The 15,609-nt window shown below is 27.6% G+C and overlaps 1 protein-coding gene across 6 annotated transcripts in view; it reads right to left on the reverse strand.

The window, feature by feature from the left end:
- Scgdelta (sarcoglycan delta) overlaps nucleotides 1-15,609 on the reverse strand; it is a 178,520-nt gene that overhangs the window by 150,991 nt on the left and 11,920 nt on the right. For 2 of the 6 annotated variants that reach the window (XM_035083924.1, XM_035083923.1), the window contains one exon: nucleotides 11,075-11,258. In XM_035083924.1, the coding sequence (XP_034939815.1) occupies nucleotides 11,075-11,251 (177 nt within the window). In that variant the 5' untranslated portion in view covers nucleotides 11,252-11,258. Of the gene's footprint in view, nucleotides 1-11,074; nucleotides 11,259-11,328; nucleotides 11,372-15,609 lie in introns of those variants that run through there. The other 4 variants (XM_035083926.1, XM_035083928.1, XM_035083927.1 and 1 more) reach the window with 4 other exon arrangements.

Genomic DNA, 15,609 nt, shown 5'->3' on the forward strand with positions numbered 1-15,609 from the left:
GAGTCCAATTAGTTAAATTGGGTAAATGACAGAGTCATAAATAAACAGAGAAATGAATCGAAAGCTGATAATATAATCAAATTTCTACAATTGAACATCTCAATATATATTTTGTGAAGCAACTGTGGGAATAGACTCTCTTGATGGTGGCACAGTCGAAGACCAGCAGAGCAATTAAAGCCACTAATGCTCACTAATTCGATAATCTTCTTCCCTTAATTGTCTCCAGGATGGTGAACTGCAGAGGCCAGCTACTATGAAAAGTTTTTTCCCCGAATACGGTGAGGATGAACAAAGGAAATAGAAATAAAGAATCGTGAAAACTGTTTAAGAATATTGAGTTTAAATTCTTAAGAATAAGACTCTTAGAGATCTTTTAATTTTTGTCAAAAAAAAACTAGAAGATTAAAAACACATTGAGTACTTTGTAATCTTATGAAAAAATTAGTATTTTATTTATTATTCATATTATGCTGCAGCTGGATATTTTATTTTTATTTTTATAGGGCAGAGAACAACGCCTGCCGGAATTGAGCCAGACTGTTTCAATTTTAAGTCCGCATCGGAGATCGATTGCACACAACAATTCGGTGCAGACTGCTACAGCGCTTCTGTTGCCAGAAAAAGAATCTTGAGGATAGAGAGCACTATTTTTTCGATCTTGCAATATCAGTGAGTGTGTCTTTCTTGATATCGAAACAGTCGCCAGACCATACTCAAGGACTGGTAAAAATTTTGTGCTGGATACTTTCTCTCAGAAAAAAACATGAAAAAGTGAAGTAGCTCGGGAGAAAAAAAACAATCCAAGATGCTATTAAAAATATATGTTGCTTATTAAGATTTATGTTTCCTCTCACTATTTTCACACAAAATGACATAGACATTTATTTTTTATCAATTGAATTGGGACGAACACTGAATAAAACATTTGCTTTTATAAAATTTCATTCTACCATTCAATAAATTTTTTATTCTATTAAAAGTAATGTTTTTAAAAATAATCGTCAAGAGATGAATAAATTGTGTAGTTGATTTTTAAGTGAATTAGACAATTGGAAAAATAAGAAAAGTGAAGGGATGACAGAAATCTTCGTTAAACAGTAAGGAACAAAAAATGTTTTATGTTTAAAAAGTTATTGAATGTTTTTCTTGTAATTTTACATAAAAAAGACCTTGGTCTTATTATCCAGAATAAGTGGTTCAATTTTTTATTACTCTTATTTTCATTTGCAACCTTACTGAACTATTACAAAATCATTTTTAACAGTTAGGAAACTTCTTTGATCACTAAAAATCTCTTTTATTACTGTAAAAATTTGTTATTCAATTAAATCTTTTATACTGTCAACCATTTTTTTTATGAATAAAAACTAGCGTGAAAAAGCCAATTCAATAATTAACTCACAGTCATTTTCAACAGCTCTTTGTTAATAAAACGTGCACAAAATTAATTTATTTACTTTAGCTATATTAATTGCGATGGATAACAAATTTAAATATTATACAATTATGAGATAGACTAGTTAAATCAATATATGTGGGAAGAATAATAGCTATATTTTAATTGACAATTATCTTGAAAGTTACCGCTCTCCGATAATGTAGTTTGTAACATGCGACAAATAAAATTAATGGTTTATCTGTTCTGGAGCAGATTTAAAAATGTCAAGAGTTACATCTCAACGGTTGATGACTGGAAAAAATCTCTGTGGAATTGCATTTGAAATTTATGAATTTATGAACTTTCAACTTGTCTCAAGTGAGTTTCATTTGAATCTCCATTTAACTATATCTGACGCTCAAGTAATTTTACGAAATTAACTTCGAACTTTCGATGAACTTAAGAACAATAGTAATTAACAATACGAAAGCGTCAGATTCCTCAAGTCAAAATTAATGAGTTAATGAGTTTGACGACTTTTATAATTAGGGATACTATTTCATAAAAATGTTCAACAGTTGAGATATCTAATTGTAGATAATTTTCAAATGCTCAATCATTTTATGGTCAAATGAAGCATATGATAGCAAATTAACATGAATGAGTTCAATGGTAATGATGTAAACAAACTGTAAAATTTAATAGACATTAGAGTATGTAGAAAACTCATTTCAATCAAGTCCAATGTTGTGTAACACACACAAATAGAGGTTAAAATTGCTTCGCACGTTATGAATAATTGCCAAAGACTGCTGTTTAGAGAGTGAGAAACTGACCCAAGAGAAGGTAGATGAATGACCACCTCAAGGGTGTCATCTTCAAGACAAAAGTAGGGGGCATAGAAATAGATATATAACCTCAAAAAAATCAAACACTGACCGAATTTTTAATGAGTGAAACTATTTAATTTATCACCATACCTACAATGTGCTATTTAAACCTAGTTAGTTATGATAAATATTATTAAAAAATGTGTAAATAAATTACAGAGTTTTGAAAATTAAACAAAATGATAGAGAAAATTAATATTCTTGAAAATATTGATATAGTTTACTGATGCATTCTGTAGATACACATCACCCAGCCACCAGCGTCTGACTTAAATGGATTATTACTACTCATTATTCATCAAAGCTCATACTCTTCAATCTCAAAGGCTACCAAATGATGTGAACCAGATAAACTTTATCAAAAAATTTGCTAAGAGTAATAAGAAATGACATCCATCAAAGAGTTACATTAAAATATATATTTTTTTACTGGACACTTAACGCATAATAATAAATGTATTCAAACCAAAGTTAATTATTTTAAAATCGCACAAGTTTAAACTACACAAACTTTCAAATGTCATTCAGAATTTATTTTGTATTTCTCATTAATTATATTCAATAATATTTGTGAAACAATAAATTATTAATTGCATGTGAAATTCACGTTACATCCGATTTTATAATCAATTATTTATAAAATAAAAATAATTCAAGACGAAGAATATTTTTTTATTTAATTGTTTGATAAAAAACATTTAATATTGTTGACTGTTTAATTGAAAAAATGGTGTATTTAATTAATATATTTTTTACAATTCAAGTTTAATTATTCTTGATACTAAAAATGTTTTTAAATAATAAATTTAAAAAATTGTGGATGAAATAGTTTTTAAATTTCTTTCTTTTCCATATTTCATTATTATAACAATATTCTGGTTCATACATGTATAATTAATGTCATGCTCTTCATTTCCTCTAACGAAGCTACATAATGAATAATAATACAGATAAAAAGATCAATAAAATTTAACTGGAGTACTTAAAGAGATCGACTATACGGAACATAAATAAAGATACAAACACTAAACATCTTTATGAGAACATATATTTAAACAATTAAATATAAATTCACATAATAATAGTAATAACGAGTACATAAATATTTTTAGGGTATAATAAAAATAGTGAAGATGGAAAAAGTGTTTTTCTGTACTTTGCTCCATCAATTTCAATATAAGAAAAAAATTTGATCCCAGAAATTTTCTCTGGAGTGGTTGCTGATTTATTCGCGGATATCTAAGAGGGAAAAAATGTCTTATGCCACACTAAAAAGGGCAAAAGTGTTCAGAAATTCACTTGTGGCTCACGGGCCGGTTGTGAGACTTATATTGAAAACCATTTCATGATTTATTGTATCTTTTGACACACAAAAATCGAATTGTGAATTTTTTTTTTTTTTTTGCAACATCAAAAATTGAATAAGAACCTAACTAAAAAATAATAACAGTAATTAGTTAACAATACCTTTATTTTTCTAACTTTTAAAAAATAAAAAATAGAGTTATTGTTTTTCTTTAAACTCCCATTAACTTCCTTTATTCTGAAATAATTGAACCCGTTAAAAAATATGAAATATATGATCCTTTGAAAGATTAACTCTTCGTTCATTCACTCTCAAGCGTATTTATCTACACATGAGATAAATTAGCGATGCATAAAATATATCGGTACACTTTTTTACATTTGAATATTAAAGAGGTAAGTGAATATTCCGCATTTAAAAACAAGTGTAGAATGAGAGATGTATGATTAATGGACGATTAAAAAATTTTTTTTTTTAATCTTTCATAAAAATAAGGAAAACAAAAGAGTAAGGAATATTTATGCTCAAATGGCGTCGTATCGAGGCTTCAAAAGAGCCTCAAAGTAATATATAGGTGTACCTTGAGGGTGGGAGGGGGTAGGTGATACTTTAAGCTGTATGCATTCGACGAAGGCGGAGAAACAACGATCGGTATCTTCCACGCGCAATAGCTGTAAACAAGGGAGATTGTGGGCTATTACGAACCTCAATAAATCAAGCACATCAAGCGCTATCTTTCTCTTTCACGCGTCTTGTCGTGCAGCAAAGTTGAGAGTTATATGCTGAACAATTAAACGAATACGCTGACATTTATTGGCAATTGTATAAAGTCAGTTAAGAAGGAACAAGGGTGAATTATGTCGCACGCAGGGTTCTCTTTGAAAGACCTATCATATTTTCTACCACCCTTGTAATGAACGGAAACTCGTAAAAATGAAACGCCATAATTGGTGAAGCAAAAAAAAAGGCTATCCAAGATTTTCGTTACGTTACTTTTCATTTGGAAAGCCAAAATAATTGCTCAGAATAATGGAAACCGATGAGCTCCGTGAGTTCCCTTGTGGGAAATATAAAAGTTGATGAAATGAGTCGCGAAAGAAAGAGTATAGATGGCAAAGAGTTATTACGTAGATGGTAGGAGGAATGCTCGACAGACTTCAAAGAGACCAATTCTCGTTTTTCATTCGTTTCGACCCCTTTCCTTCTCCCACTACAGAGTCGGTTAAAGCCACTATCGTCCGTCCAGACAAGCTTCCCTATCCACAGCTCTTCAATTCATTCGACCTATTACGTCTCTATGTCCGGAATAGGTTGAGTCTGCCACCCGTACTCGTGTTATCTATTCAAGAATTTCGGTGAGTTTCTGATGATAGTTCATTCCTCTAGATAATCGTGACTTCACTAAAGTCATGATATACCTTCCAAGTTTATAAGTGGAGAGAATCAAACTGTTCTATCACCAGAGTCATCATGAGAGAAATGATAATTGAATCACTCTGTGCTGAAAATGTACTTTATTTCCATATGAATAAGTTGATTTGATACGAATATTAATGAATTCTATGGTTGATTACATTTGTAGTTTTTTTTTTAATGATATTTTTAATTATAAGAAAATTATTATTTTATTAAATTTAAAAGATAATGACTGATATTTCAAAGTTTGTAAAATGAACATTGCAGAAAATTTCCTTTTGCAGTTTGAGAATTCATTGATGTAGAAGACAGCTCATTATAGAACTGGTCTCCTTAATGAAAGTTGAGATCAAAAGATGGACTAATGAAAATCATTATCTCATAAATGATATACTTGTTTCTAATTGATTTACACAAACAAGTTTGTATAATTTTTTCTTTTTTTTTACAGTCAAAAATGTGCTATTTTTTATGCTTTTCTTCTTTATAAATTATTGGAAGGTAAAATTATCAAGACTTAAAGAGTGAAATCCAAAAGTCTTCAGTACTTAAAAATATTCTAAGACATCCTAATGTACAATAAATAAATAAACAATCACAATTACTCATTGTTTAATTGAAATATAAAATAAACTTGTCTTTATAAAAATGTTTTGATTTTAAGCTGCATTTATTAATCTGTTTTCCCAACTTCTATCTTTCCTCTTGTTTTCTCAATTTGTATCAACAGACAACAGTTCGTATCAGTAAATGTGACGTCTGTTCAAGAATTAAAGCATAATATTTATCGTTTGTTTCATACTAGCATAAATATTTTCATTTTAATTGCTTGATAGATAAAAGTTTTAGTTCTAATAAAATAAAACCATGTTATATTTATTCTTTTTTTTTTGTTAATCGAATGAACTACAGATAACTTTTATCGTAAAAAATTTTGAAATTTTTCAAATAGAAAGATTTCATTGCAAATGGTTTTAGTTTTGATTTTTATTTTGAAAAAAGGTACGTTTTTTACGACAATATTTAATATTTATTTTTTTTTTCTTTCAATCGAGTGATTGCTAGTAATGTGAAATAGTGGATGAAAAATTTCACCACATTTCAAAGTGAATTCTAACTTTCAGACAATTATCAAAATTTTTATTTGTGGGCCAATAAGAATATTAAAATTTTATTTGACATATTACATAAAAAAATAAAATATTGTGTATGTAAGCTTTGACTTTTGATGAACGGCTATTTATTGCACAAAGGTTTTCATACTTTTTGGACAATTTTTCATGCTCAATGCGCTTCAAATAGTCCAGTAAATTATTGACATAAAAGTAAATTATTTAATCAAACTAAAAATAACAATTATAATTGTTCGTGTCACATGTTACGATAATTTTAAAAAACAAAATAAATGGAGATATTAATTAATTTGAGTATCAAAATTGTACCTTGAAATTCCGGAAGTATTTATTGCTAATTATATGTTTCGTATTAACACATAAGCAGTGGTTTTACAATTTTCATTCAATGGAGTAGATTATTAAATACTCATTTAACCATTAATCATCATTAATTAATAATACTATTTTCTAAGTGAATAACCACCATCGATATACAATGATTTGTATTCCTGTCATTTGTAAAATATTCGAATTTTATTCCATCAATTATTGTTTAACAGTTTATTCATGAAATTGTGGCTTACAAAAGAAGGCGAAAAAAAATTAGTTTTTAAATCATTTAACTTTTAGAAACTAATTTTTTTGTGTTTGAATTGTATTCAATTCATACTTTAATCTTAAAGGGTAGTCCATCAACTCCATAATTTATTTTATAGTTCACTAGAGTTGTTTAAAAAAAACTAGAATTATTTAAAGAGTTCCAGTCAGGTTTTAATCAAAAAAAAAATTTCTAAACTCTTTGTGATACATATTAAAAAAAAAAGATGAATTATTTCGATAATTAAATCAATTTTTGGTGAAAAAGTAACTCTTTATCACTCGTGGAAGTATCTTTAATCTAAATCTAATAACAATCAATAACCATAAGTTTTTGGCTTTTTAACGGCACCAGAAAAGAGAAGAAACACAACAAGTTAAGAAGGGGAATGTGTATGTATACCAACATCAATCTCTCCTTGTTCCGAGTGGCATTAATTCAGTATCCTTGTTTTCCTACTTCTCACTCTCATTCTCCTTTCGTATTTTCACTCCACTCTTATTCAATAATGACGAAAGAAACTTGAGAGCTGTTTGATTCACATTACTACTAAGTAAACTTTATAGTTTTATTATTATACATTTAATCTACATTAATAATATTTCATTCCAAATGCAATCAAAAGAGAAAAAAAATAAATAAATACTATGCAATTTTCAACGATAGTTTTTTTTTTTTTCTTTTTAAAGAGAAATTTACTTTTACTCGGACTGCAATGCAGTTTTAATTTTAATGAGAGGAACAAAAGGCAAAAGACCCATTCACTTTAAAAATATATCCAGAACTGACAAAACAGTTGATATGGAATGATATAGAAGCCGGATTATAAATGGTTTCGTGGTAGTCAGATGAAAATGGGGATAGATAATAGAGGTTGGCGAAGAAACTAGAGGAGTCTCTAAGCACAGAAAAGACCATAGGATACTGTAAAATGAAAAAAAATTAAAAACTATAAAAAGCAATCGTAACAAAAAATAGTAAATCTACCCAATGCTCATTTATTAATACTAACATTCAGAAGCTTTTATTCTCTTTTTTTTTTTTTAAATATAATTGTTGTTTTTCTTTATAAAACTATATTCCATTTACATCCTTTGTTTTATTAATAGTAACAAAGGATTGAAAAAATGTTAATCATTAAAGTGTACATTATTATACTTATTATTATTATTATAAATGTGGATATTTGGTGAATATTTCACCAGGAAATAATGTTTTTAAAAAAAATTCTTCAAATATTAAAATCTAAAAAATTTCCTGCTCATCAATTGAAATAGATTTTATTTTTCTTATTAATTTAAAATCATATAATACATTTCTTTACACCGGTATTGTTCAATCGGATGTAAAAAAAAAAAAAATCCTAATTAACGTATTTTTTTTTTTTTTTAAATGTCGATTGAAGCTTTGAAAATTCTTCCTACAAAAGTTTAAATATTCTCGAAAAAAAACGCAAGCTAATGAAAAGTAAGTAATTAGCAAACGTAAGCTCTGCTAAACTTTTCAAGAAGCGATTTTTTCAGCTAAAGCAATATTTGTCTTTTATTACATTTTATGATATTTACACTTTTAAGTAAATACGTCATTCACCTTTTTAGCACAAATTTGATGTAATGTAAAAGTTTATTTCTTCACAAAAAAATATTAGTTTTTTTATAAACATTTAGTTTTATCATAGACTTTTGATTCGTTTTTATTTTTTTATCCTTCGTACTCTTTCAGATATAATTAACTTTGTAATGCACTGCATACTCCCTATAAAGATATACTTTTAGCTCTCCTGATATAAAGGAATATCTTGAATAAAATGCAATTTATCTAACAAACTTTGTCAAACCATTTGTAATGAAATCATATGCTGCTCATAATTTTCAAAGCATTATCCCAAGTCCAAGTTTCGTCTTTTGATCTAAAGATGAAAATGGCATCCTATTTAACTCATCGTGGAGTGTTAGGATCCCGCATCTATGGAGTCCTTCCACGTGCTATAGAACGAGATACGCGCAATAGTCTCAAAGATATACCCACTGAGAGATAGAGGTGAATACCAGCTGAGAATCGGATCCCAAATACAATCCCAACGAGGTCACAATGTCGATTCCTATACCCCTATCATTCTCTGGGTAAGATATACCTTCATTGATACAAGCTCTATTTGCCAAATGTATTGGAATCTATTAGAATCCTTCAATACATCTTCCCTCACGTAAATCAGCTCATTCTAGCTTCCTACATTTCCATTGTTTATTTTTGTAACTTATGCTTTTGTATGACATTGCTTTCAATATATTTGAAGGATATTTTCTAAAAGGAACAATAAACCAATCAACTTATAATCAACTGAATAAAATATTACATCCACCATGACACCTCAGAATTCTATGACTTCATGTTTATTTTTTTTTTTAACTAATCCATCTGTTAATTATTTAGATAAATTAAAATACAGACAGATATTTAAATCTTTTAAGAGTCTTCTTTCAATGCAGTAATGTTCTTAAAATGGTCTTTTAATTTTTTTTTTTTCATTGGAATTATAGATTAATTAAGGTAAAACTGATTGTAAAAAAATAGTTGAACTTACAGTACATAATATGGGTATTTTAAAAAAGGAAAGGCCAAAGCTCAAATATGAAATGATGTTGATCATTAACATTTATGATTATTATTTTGATTTTACTAATAAAAGCTTGATTTTAGTTAGTGGTTATTGCATATTCCCATTGAAATTATTTCATATTCTTAATTTGTTTGAATTCATGAGGGTACCACGATTGGAATATTTTTTAATTCAATCTAATTTCGTTTATTTGATTCCAGCTCAAAAACTTTTTTAATAAAGCTTTAATAAAACAGCAATTTGTAATATCGAAAAAAGTCAGGAGTGTTTTATTAAACATTAATAGAAATAAAATGATACTAAATGTTTATAAATAACGATTGAATAAAAGGAAATACATTTAAAACGAAAAACAATGGGATAAAAATTTTTTTTAATCATAGAGAATAAGTGGATATTATCCATAATAGTTTTTAATTTTGAATCTTATATTCAATTTTATGTAAAAGAATTTAATAATTTATGTGGACTTTTTGATTTTAATTCAAACTCTTAAAAAATTAAAAAATGAATATTCAAAAAAAAAATAAGTTTATTTCGAAACCTTCACGGTATTTTGTTCGTTAAATTTTCAATCCATGTAAACGTTTATAGATAATATTCGATGCTCTTTACAGAGAAATAATGATGTTAAAATATAGCTGCACATAGAATTGGAAATGATTTAAATATGACCAGATGTAGTCACATTTATAAAAAAAATATATTAAAACGGAATAAAATATTGCGAATAATTTTTTTTTGCAAACTACGAACTGATGATGAAATAAAAAAAAACCTTTTCCATCATGAACCCGACTAAGGATAAATATTTTTAATACCTGTAAATTCGTGATTCACAAATACTCATTAAATTCTGATTAATGCTTGCTGTTTGTAAATTTGAAACTTCATTCACGTATTATTACGACTATTTGTCCAATTCATGATGTTTGTAATTTAACTAATAGTAAATTTATCGATCATTACAAATAAGAGCAACAAAAACAATAGAAATGTTAACAATGATCATAATCCTACTTTAAATTCCATTGTAATGAAATTCTTTCGACAAATGTATTTGTCAATTTAATCATATTGATAACATTGGAATTTGCATCATTATAATATTTAAAATAAATACATTCATTAAAAAAAAAAATTTCTTTTCTGTTTAAATTGGTTACCGATTTTAACAATCCAAAGTTGTAATTTTTTTTTGAATAAATCAGAGTAAAACATTAATTAATATTAGTAAAAATATTCTTACTAAAAATTTGTTATAAATACGAAAGAACAATAATGTGCTGTTATTGAGTTGGAGGAAAATTTAAACACATCAATCCGTGTAAAAATTATCAACCCAAGTTTCGTGTTAGAAACTTGCTTGTAAAATTTTGTATAATTTTTGAAATAATTCAATACGACTGAGAAAGAATAATATTTCACAGTGTACGACAAAACTTATGTGGCAACCTACATATTTCTATCCATTCTCGAATGAACGGTTATAAATTTTTCAATAACTCCAATATTTTTTACTTCTCCATTTAAATAAACACACCACATTCATATTCATTTCCAAGCAATAATATCATACATATTTAATAAAAATATTTTATTATTTGATTGAACACATATATTTCACGTAAAAATTGCTACCACACAAGGGGAGGTGATAGTCTGTATGATTTATACTGTTTCATATATTGTAATATAGGGAATTGAATAAAATATATTGGCTAAATATAGAAAGATAAAAAACTCACCGTGTTTGGTGACCAATTGTGCGGCCAAGTCTTGGTGTCATGACTACTAGCACCCGGGGAACTAGCAAGAAACACAACACGTCTGTCAGTACTTCCGGTTCCGGTGCCAGTAGTCGCAAGCAATGCTGCTCTCGCCTTCGAGCTTCCTCCAATGCTCAAGGTCGGTGACGAGTCCATTGTCAACCTAAATCACATGTTTACCACTTGTATGAATCCAAAAGCTATTTATTTATATTTTAATTATTAATACTTACACTTATTTTTATTCAACTTCAGGTAATTTATTTTTTAATGACACTTTACAACAAAAATTTATTATTATTATTAATTTTATTTCATTTTGTCATCACTTTTGTAATAAATGGATTTTCACAATTATTATAGATTATTATTAGCTATGACATTATTTTATTTATAATTGTAAATTTTTTTAGTTTGTATAATTATTTAGCTTTTTATTTACAAAGGTGTTATTTTATAACAAGCAATAAAATTTTAATATCATTATTAATTATTCTGCTACAACTATTAATTATTTTATTTTCTATAGATTTGCATGGTATTCATGTGAAGCGGAATATAAATTTATGTAACACACAGTATACGTTTTATTTTATATAGAATTTTAGAAAGCATGAAAATAAAAATATGCTCTTTGTTTTAAATTGATTAATAAATTCACACTATATATTTTACAATAAATCTTGAAGCAACACCTTATTTTCACTTTTATGCACTACCGTTTTTTTTTTACAATTTTTTTTTATTTATATTTAATAAATCTTTATTTATATCACTTCTACTATGTTAACTTATGTCATATGTGTTTGATAATACTCATGAATTATTTTTTTTATTTTTTGTCAATCACAAAAATTTTTCTCGCGAGTTTTAATATTGACGTGTGTGATTTTTGTCAACGATAATGAAATTAGAAAAAAAAAAAATATTCTATTAATTATGATTTTTAATCATTTTTAATCAAGTCATATACACTGTCAATCATTCAAGACTCTTCTATGTTATCGATTCACAAAGTTTTCATATTTAGTTGCAAATATTTTTTGCCTCTCAGATTTTTCATTTGTAATTAAAGTCTATTTAATTAGAAAATTTATAATTAAAATTATAATTGATTACGAGAGTAAAATTTATAATAATTATCCATCTTCATTAATTAAAATTAGTATTTGCAAATGGATTGCAAAAATAGCATCTAAAAAATACTTTTGAATATAAAAGATCAAAAATTTATTCATATTACTGATAATTTTATAATTAAAAACACGTCAAATTAATTTATCAATTTCAACAAGATTATTTTTTAATAATTTAATAATTTTATGCAGCAAATCGTTACTTGGTGTTTATTTATTTAAAGTTTATTTCAAACATAACTTTTTCGTTGTAATACCAGCGGTTATACGACAAATACGCTCGTGAAAACGATTCCAACTAAAGAGAGTTGGTACGTCGCGTACGAGGACGCGCACGACACTGAAGACGCTAAAGTCGAGCTTGCAAACTGATACGAATTCGTGGGCTCACGTGGTGAATTGATGCGCATGCGTTTGGCATAATCTCCCTCTTCTTCTTCTTCTTTCAGCGTGCTATTAAGTATTTCTCTTTCTTTTGCTCCTCTGTTGTGTGACAGAAGGTTCCTTCAACTCTTCTTACCCAATAATCTCACGTGCGCCGTCTTCCCACTTTCGAACTTTTTCCCCTTTCCCACTTCCTTATCTGGGACAACATGGGGTGACTTAGCAAACTCCCGCTGCAAGTTGTTCAGTTTGTTTTAGACTCGCGAACCCTATACAAGAGCATATATTGTTCTTCATTCACTTAAGACCCGAGAATATTTTAATAATTGTATGGTCCCAAGTCGAAATATAGGTAGTACTTGTTGGAGACCTTTTAGATCACTTTTGCTACTCTTGAAGTCTCTTTTGATACTTGAGATTTTTTCTTTCGATTTTAATCCTTTTTCAACTCTCAATATTATTTTTTTTGTATTCTTTAAAAACTAATGTGTACTTGGAGCCATGGATTTTTCAAAAACAGTCATGTTGAAAATTGATATCATGATTAAAGTCCCCGACAAGTAGCTTGCAGTGATGAATTGAAAGTTAATTGAAACACATAAATAAATTTTTAATTCTGGTCATATTATTTATACATCCACAAAATGATTTATTAATAATACTAAAAAAAGTACTGGACTAGAACTTGAGGAATTGTTTTTGTTAAATCGTAAATAAGTACTGATGAGGTTAAAAGAAAATACCAACACTTCTAGACCTTTTATAAATAATAATTGGGTAATTTTGAATACTTAAAAATCAGGACTTCAAAGTATTTAAAGCATACCTTTATTCCAGCTGGGGGTTTCATGAGCAATGAATGTAAACTGTAGGTTTTTTTTGTCATCTTTTTGTTTTGAATGATGAGAAAATAGACCACTTATCATTAGCTCATTCTAAATTTTTTGCAAACAATCTTCCAAGATAAAAAAGATGGCTTTTTCTCAGGAAAAAAAAACGGACCAAACAGTCGAAACAATCTAAAGAAAAAATAGTCGACGAAATCGTGGATAAACGTTTCTCTCAGCATCAGTAAAAGTCGAAACAATAGAAGAGCTGTACAAGGCAAGGGATTGAAATTGCAAAATGCAGGATCGACTCGTTACCTAACAGCTATATCTATTTCTCTTTTTCGCTTGCTTCCTCTTTTACCCCTCTTATATTTAGTACCAGCGGCGTCTGTCGATTCCTTTTATTCTTCCAAGAAATAGTCCCTTCTTCAAGCTTCTCTTCTTCTATTCACTGCCGCTAGGATTTCTGCGAAATCACAGGTATTTTCACACGCAGAAAAGAAAGATGACTTGTGGAAACGGAAGTAGTTTTAGACAATCGTCGAATCTCTTACATCCGAGAGCATTGACTCCAAGCTCGTCAGTTTTATATTTTATTTTCTTTTATATCTTCAAAAGTGTGCTTATAAATATTTTCTTACAGAATATCTATGGATTTATCGTATTCTTGAGAGCTTTTTTTTTTTTTTTACTTTTTGTTTTTCTTTATCGGAGTTCATCAATTAAACATTTTACATCCAATTTTATTTTTAAAAAAAAAAAAATTTATAGTATGAGGGAATTTGTGACAACTATTTTATTGCAAAAATTATTTTATTTCAAAATAATGAAAAATATTTTTGCATAAAAAAAAGGATATGTGGAAGAAAGGATTTTTTTGTGTAATTTGCAGAGAATTTATCGAACATTGAGCCAATTTCTGTGTAATTACAATGTGGTCAATTTCATTATAGTATGTAAATTATGTTACAATCATTTATTGCTGGTTTGTTTAATAGCCAGGTTACACTAAATAATAAAAATGATTAAGAAAAAATGCTTTAATTTGAGAAATATTTTTTTAGAATTGACTTGGTAATATTCTTAAAGATTCACTTCTCATGATTACTTAAATTAATTTATTTTAAAAAACACAATTTTATTGGGCTCGATTATTTTAAATGTAATTATCTGAGTATTTGTTTAATTAAATGTTTTATTTTTATTTCAAGATCCATGGTATCTCAATAAGTGAGAATTAATTTAATGTCACTTGTATTTAAACTCAAATGAGACACGAAGAAAAAACGTCGTAAATTAATAAATTAATTAATATATTAACAAAATGTTAATAATTTTCAAAATAAATTAAAAAATTGATGAACGTCGTAATTTCAATCACAAATTGTTTTTACAGCTCTAACGATAGTATTAATTTTAAACGAATAAAATAAATTTAAAATTTATGATTCTTAATAAAATTATTTTTCTACTAATAAATTAAAAATAATGTCAATCAATTTATTTTGTTTAAAAAAAAAAAAAATGACAATAAAAAAATAAAGCATTCAAATCCTTGGGTGTTTAATGTATGACTACTTTTTGCAGGGCCCGTTTGGAGGCAATGAATATTTGAACATCTTGAAGCCACCCTTAAGCAAACCCATCTTCACTCTTTTCGAGACCTTTTTTCTTGAGAGGGCTCATCTTAGACCGTACATTTTCGTTCCAACTCTTGAAAAAATGTGTACCAGACTCACAAAGACAAAATTAAACAGAAATTTATGTATAACTCTTAAAAAAAAAAAAATCTTCCACCTCTCACAAGGAGTTTAACAGTTCTTTTAAAAATAATTTTATATCAAAAATAAAATAAAAAAGACTCTCGATATTCTCTTTCTAAATATTTCCTTTTTTTTTTTTTTTTTGTTATTAATTTTTTACCGTTTTTTGTATTCTCTTCCGGCGTAATTCGTCATAGCTTTTTCCGCAAATCGATACCGCTCATATGACAGGTATAGCAAGAGTATTGCATGCCAATATTTGTCCTGTACTTTCAAGCTTGTCATTCTGTTGTTTGTTGGATTTTTTATTATTTTCACGCTATTTTTAATAGCTTCCTACGTAAACAATTGTCGATGTTTTATAAAATTCGTTGACGATTGTAACAAAAATAATAAAGAAG

The sequence above is a fragment of the Chelonus insularis genome, unplaced genomic scaffold (genome assembly GCF_013357705.1).
Source record: "Chelonus insularis isolate UGA/USDA-ARS -01 unplaced genomic scaffold, ASM1335770v1 contig_376_pilon, whole genome shotgun sequence".
In the NCBI taxonomy this organism is placed as follows: domain Eukaryota; kingdom Metazoa; phylum Arthropoda; class Insecta; order Hymenoptera; family Braconidae; genus Chelonus; species Chelonus insularis.